General features: G+C 65.9%; 1 protein-coding gene across 1 annotated transcript in view; it reads left to right on the top strand.

Moving 5' to 3' along the window:
• The first annotated feature begins 3 nt into the window (after nucleotides 1-3).
• The window catches only part of FURIN (furin (paired basic amino acid cleaving enzyme)), a 13,183-nt gene continuing 7,181 nt past the window's right edge, over nucleotides 4-6,005 (top strand). The window contains exons 1-2 of the mRNA XM_009883048.1: nucleotides 4-314; nucleotides 5,685-5,783. Coding sequence (XP_009881350.1) covers nucleotides 135-314; nucleotides 5,685-5,783 — 279 coding nt within the window. The 5' untranslated portion in view covers nucleotides 4-134. The remainder of the gene's footprint in view (nucleotides 315-5,684; nucleotides 5,784-6,005) is intronic.

The raw sequence follows: 6,005 nt of genomic DNA, 5'->3' as shown, positions 1-6,005 counted from the left end.
TGCTCTCTTGGGCTGAGCAGGGACCAGCGGGGCAGAGAGGCCGGCGCGCCTTGGGGTGCTGACGCAGGGAGGCCGCTGGACCTGCTGCTCCTGGGACCTTCCTGCTCCCCAGCTAGAGGAACCCCGATACTCTGATGGATCTGAGGCCCTGCTCGCTGCTCCTGCTCTGGACTCTGGTGGTTGCCCTCGCTCTCCTGGCCCAGGAGGTGCTGGCACAGCGTATTTACACCAACACCTGGGCCGTGCTCGTTCCTGCGGGGCCCCAGGAGGCTGACAGGCTGGCCAGGAAGCATGGATTCCTCAACCTGGGCCCGGTGAGTCCCCAGTTTCCCTCTCCCTGTGGAAGCAGTGTCCTCTACTGTGCTTTGGGTGGGTGCTGGGCTCAGCCCCGGAGCCAGCTCAGGGGCTGCTCTTTCTGGCAGCAGGGCCACTGCGTTTGTGCTCGTTCACTGCTGCGTTGACTCGAGGGTGGTAATTAGCTGGATGGAGCTGGGGCTTCCCCCCACCAGCGGGACGGTCTGGTGGCATGGCATGGCATGGCACGACATGATATGGCACACTGCCTGCTGGAGGGGGAACGAGGAAAAGCCCATCCCAGCATGAAAAACTTGGGAGTGCTGTGCATTGATGGAGAAGGGGAGGGCTCCCCGTTACCAACAGTGCTCCCCGTAACGAGCTGCCCCAGCGCGGCACAGCCTCTGCTCAGCCGGTGGCAGCAGCACCCCTGGGTGTCCCCAGAGCAGGCAGTCTGACAGCAGCCGCACGTCCTTGGCCCTAAACTGCCCTTCACAGAAGGTGTGTCAACAGGTCCCCACTGCTCTTGGCTTTCTCTGCCGTCAGCCAGTGGAGGGATGGGGCAGTGCACATGGCTGTGCTGGGGCTGTCACTACCATCACCCTCCTGAGAGCGGGGTGGGGACAACAGGGGGACAGTGAAGGAACCGGGGCCCTTTGTGTTCCTCACAGTCCCAGCCTTGTCCCCAGCGCCAGGAGCTCCACGGCACTCTCCTCCTGGCAGCCTTGACAGTGCCCAGCTCCCCTGTGCTCCAGGCCCTAGGCAGTTGGCTCTGCTTTCCCTGCCCGGCTGCGGGCTGTGCTCTCGGTAGCAAGGGTGCTCACAGGTCTGGCTCCTGAGGTGTCGGTGTGAAAGCCAGGCCTTGGCCGAGAGCGGTGGGACTGGGTGGGCCGATGGGCAGGCTCCTGCTTGCCAGCATGGCGGTGTGGGCAGGACGTGTCTTTGTTGGCAGGCTGCTTCTTGCAGTCCAGCGCTTCTTGGTGCCACTGTTGTAGCGTGATGCTGGCTGCCCCGTGCTGTCTGCACAGGCTGATCTGTGGGGCTTTTCTCAGCCCTGCACCACGGGCAGGGCACTGGCCTCCAGGCTGGCAGCCCGTAGGGGCTTTGCCGATGGAGCTGGCGCCAGCATGGCTGCCGGGGTCAAGGGGATCCCACAAGATCCCCAGCAGGGCTGGCCCAGAGGGATGTCCCCCCAGACTCCACGCTGGGAGCTGGACTGGTGCTGCTGGAGTGAGGTGAGGCTGGTGCTGGCGCTGGCGGAGCAGAGCCCACATGGCTCGGGCATCCCTTGCTGGGCTGCCTGCATCCCCAGGGGTCCGTTACCCCAAGAGCGCTGCTGCTGGGCTGGACTGGTTCTCTGGGCAGGAAGCGAGGGGCGAAATCCCAGAGGAAATTGCACAACTCATGGCTGCGGTGTCAGGACCTCGCTGTGAGCAGCTGCCACAGCCGTGGCAGGCGGGGAAGGTGGCTGCAGCTGGAGCCAGCAAGTGCCTTGTCCTGCCGCCCAAAAGGAGCCCTGCGTGGGGTGGTGGATATGCAGGGCTCTGGGGACAGGGAGCCCCGAGTCCTCTGGGGCTTGTGCTGGAGGAGGGAACTCTGCAGCAGCTGGGGTCAGGCCCCACTGAAGGTGTCTGCACTGAGTGGGCAATGAGGCGGCTTCATACAGGTGCTGTCTGCATGGAAGTGTCTTAGAGCCAATGTCAGAGCAAAGGACGTGTCGGGCCAGGGCTGCTGCCGTGCAGAGGGGACCAGGAGAACTGCCCAGGACGTGTCCCACTGCGCCAAGTCTCTGCGGAGACTCATGGGAGCGGTGATGGGCCAAGGTGCCATCAGCCTGCTCCCAGCAGCGTTCCCCGTCATGCTGCAGTGCCGGGTCCCGGGCCCAGCTGCCAGGGCTGAGGAGCACCGGGCTCTGTGGCCGTGTCTCCACTGGCCCAGAGGTGCCTGTCAGGCTCTGACCTGTCACGCAGAGCCGCGCAGGGCCCTGTGGCTCGGCAGGGAGCCCAGGCCTGGTTGGGGTCCATCCCTGTGCACCACAGAGGCTCTCCACCAGCTCTGCCCGGCAGAGCTCACCTCCCTGCACCATTCGATCTGCGCTGGAGGCTGGCACCTCTCCCCCGGCTCCCCGAGCCCGCTGAGCTGCCGGCGGAGCAGCAGCAAGGCAGTGCCTGCAGGCAGAGCCCCGCGGGCTGCGGCAGCTCAGGCTGCTGGTCTGGGCATGTTTTTGCTCGTTCTGAAGCCCGTCCTGGTGTCTGTGCTGCGGGACGAGGCTTGGCTGGCCTGGGCAGCCCGCTCCCACGGAGGGGCCGTGGTGTCCTGGTGGGAAGAGCAGGGCTGGAAGGAGCCAGGCTTTCCCTCCTGGGAGGTTTCCGCACTGCTGTTCCTGGGGGGTGTGTGCTGCGGGGACAGGATGCGACAGCCAGCCTGGAAGGCGGGGGAACCGGGTGTTTCTGGCAGTGCCCCAGTGAGAGGCCCCCAGGGTCCTTATCTGCGCGGATCCTGGCCTCAGCGCGGGGTCTGGACACTGTCCTCGAGGCGTGCTGTCCTGGCATACTCCCTGCTCCACCGCTGCCTGCAGAGCCAGGGCAGGCGGGCAGTCTCCTGGGCCAGCGGTGCCTCTGGCAGAGCTGTCAGGACCCTTGTCCGGTGCCAGTGGCCTCGAAGGTGACCCAAAACACAGTGTGGGGTGGGGGCGGTGGTGTCAGAGGAGAGGGATGGATGAGGCAGTGAGGCAGGAGTGCCGTCGTTCTCCCCACTGGGGCTGGTGCAGAGGAAGGGGTGCAAGTGCTGCCTGCCCCAGCTGGGGATGGGGGGCACCAGGGAAGGGTCTGGCTGCTGGTGCCAGCCTTGGGCTGCACCGGCAGGACACCGGGGCCGAGCAGCCGCAGCCCAGGTAGGAGTGCTCTTACCTCCCATACCACTGGGCTGCAGGTCCCTGCTGGACCCCTGCACATCGCCCTGCTCCCGGGGCCGTGGGTGGGAGTGCGGCAGGCCGCTGGCCCCGAGGCTGGGTGGGGGGGGGGGGGGGGCTGAGGCTGAGGCAGAAGCGGTGAGCTGGCACTGCTCTCCGTGGGATCAGCGCTGCCCGCCCTGGGGACGCAGCGAGTGGGGGACGGCTCTGCCCTTGCTGAGGACAGGGACTGTGGGGATTAGGGTGGAAGCGTGTGGGTTGGCCGGCTCCTGGCTACCACCGCAGTGTCTGTGCAGACCTAATCCAGTCGGATGACCAGGCAGAGCCGCAGTCTGCTTGCAGGAACAATCAGGGCTCTGTCCTTACCCCTGGAGGGGGTGAGGGGGTGCTGGGGGGAGGGCAGCTCGCCTGCAGCTCGCTTTCCCCTCTGCCAGCCCGATGGAGAGGCTTTTCACCTCAGCAGTTTCCCAAACGCTCTGAGCTGCCAGACATCCCGGGCTGTACTGGGAGGACGTGATGTGCTGTGGGGAACAGGCTCGGGTCTGTCCCCGGTGACTGGCAGTGCTGGAGGTGCAATGCTGCCCTAACAGGCAGGGCTGCAGCTCTGCAGCTGGCTGTGCCCTGCAGGGAAGAGGTGCAGAGCTGCGGGCTGAGTCCTGGCCTTTCCTCCACCAGCCCAGGGTAGGAGCAGTGCTCAGCTGCCACCGGCACTGGGGAGCGCAGCCCCACGTCACGAGCACCACATCTCGGGGAGCTGGTGTGGTTTGCGGGTTCCCTGGGTAACACCAGCCGGTGCAGTGTGGGGTTGATTTGCTGCATTGTCCCCTGCCCCGAGCTTGCTCCTCACCACAGCCCCAGCTCTGGGGGACACACGCAGAGGGGAGTGGGGTCCTGAGCTGGCGACTGTGAGCTTTGTCTGCCCCTTCCCTGGGGACTGATGTGTGACAGCAAGCTGCAAGCACCAGACTCCCCTGGTGATGGAGTCGTGGGTGCAAGTCCTCACCCTGGTGTTTGGCTCCTGCAGACCTGTGCCGCTGGTGCTGGGCTGCCACGAGTCGAGCCCATTCCCTTTGCTGCACACAGAGCAGCTGGTGCGTGGGGGGCTGCGCCATGGGGGGAGCCCTGCGGAGCACAGTGGTTCTATTTCAGCAGGCGGGGGCTTGGCGGTTCCCCCCAGAGCAGGGGTGGAGTGGCGCTGGGGTGCATTTCCCTCGCCCCATGGAGCACAGAGGGGCTTCGAGGTGAAGTGCATAACTTGGAGAGCTGTAGCCCGAATCAGCTGCCCCAGGGCTGAGGGTGCTGGTCAGCCGGGTGCACCTTTCCTCCCCTGCTCGGCTCCGGCCAGCTGTGTGGCTGGCCAGGGTGGCTGCACAGCTGCAGAACTCTGATAAGCTTGGGGGAGGTTGTTAACTGCAGCCAAGCTGTTCTGCGGCAACCTGGGGCAGTGGGGGGCAAGATGTCCTCTCCCTCATGTTCCTGCAGCCTTTGCAGCCCAGCCCTGCAGGTGATGGTGCAGCCTGGGCAGCCGGATCTTGCCTGTGGCTGCTGCCCAGACTTCATGGCTTCCAGTGGGGCAGGGTGGACGCTTGGCCCCCTTCTCCTCGGTCCGGGGAGGCCTTGGGCAGCAGGGGTGGGGCCACTGCTGCCTGGCCAGCCTCCGGGACGTGCAGGAGGGGATAAGGAAATGACAGCACTGGAGAGGGTTCGGGGTTTAAAAATAACCGTCTGGGCGGCTGCGTGGCCTCCTGGCCCAGCTGTGCTGTGCTGGAGTCCCGTCCTGCCCCAACTGAGCTGTCCCCGCATGTGTGGGAGCTGAGCCAGGGCCAGCGCAGTGCGGCTCCTGCGTGCCTCCCTTGCTTCGGTCCTCCAGCGCGGGCTGTGCCCCGAGGTAGAGACCGGCGCTGGGTGGGTGCTCCGGCGGGACGCTGCCCTGGGGCGTGTGGGCAGAAGGGCTCTGTGCGTGGCCTGTCCGGAGGAGCAGAGGCGGGCTGAGACCCTCCCTGCCCTGGCTGGGGCTGTCTGCAGAGTGGGGTCTGGACCCCCCCGGCCCCCACCTGACCAGTAGCAGGGGTGCTGGTTGGCTCAGGGAGAGGAGCGGCAGTTTTGTCTCCTGAGGTTGGAGCCTCTTCCAGGCGGGCTGCAAAAAGCCTGTCCCTCTCTGCTTCTGCCTGCCTGGGGCCTCCTTGCCCGGGCAGCGGCTTTGTTGGACAATTAGGGATTTACTGCCGTGTGGGGGCCTGCGGGAGGCTGAGGTGGGCAGAGGCCGTGTCACTGTGGCCCCAGGGTCTCCCAGCTGCCATGTCATCAGCTGCCACAGCCTCTCACAGGCTGTCCTCGCAGTCTGCTCTCGCAGTCCTGCACCGTGCACCAGCAGCTGCTCCAGAGCGGGTGTCCCAGCCTGCTTGGGATTGCAGGTGGGGGGACAGGGAACTGGGGACACTGGGCTCTCTTGACCATCCTGCTCCTTTCTCTGTTGCAGATCTTCGGTGACTATTACCACTTTCGGCACAGCGGTGTGGTAAAGCGTTCCCTCTCGCCCCACCAGCCCTGGCACAGCCGTTTGGCCAGGGAACCGCAGGTACATCCAGTGGGGGGCCCTGTGTGCCATCTGCGGGGGGCTGGCTTTGGTCCTGGGCACTTCCACTGGCGTGTGAGCCAGCACTGGGCACGGGACGGGGCTGAGCTGCCTTGAACCATCCCCTGGCATCGAGGCCTGTGGCAGAGCCAGGCGGGAGCCTGGTGCAGGCAGGAGGGCAGCAGAGCCACCGTCACTTGCCTGTGGACTGCCTTGATCCCAGGG

The sequence above is a fragment of the Charadrius vociferus genome, unplaced genomic scaffold, assembly GCF_000708025.1.
Source record: "Charadrius vociferus isolate BGI_N301 unplaced genomic scaffold, ASM70802v2 scaffold1324, whole genome shotgun sequence".
NCBI classification, from domain to species: Eukaryota; Metazoa; Chordata; class Aves; order Charadriiformes; family Charadriidae; genus Charadrius; species Charadrius vociferus.
The sequence above is the reverse complement of the archived record's forward strand: the minus strand, read 5'-3'. Positions and strand labels throughout refer to the sequence as shown.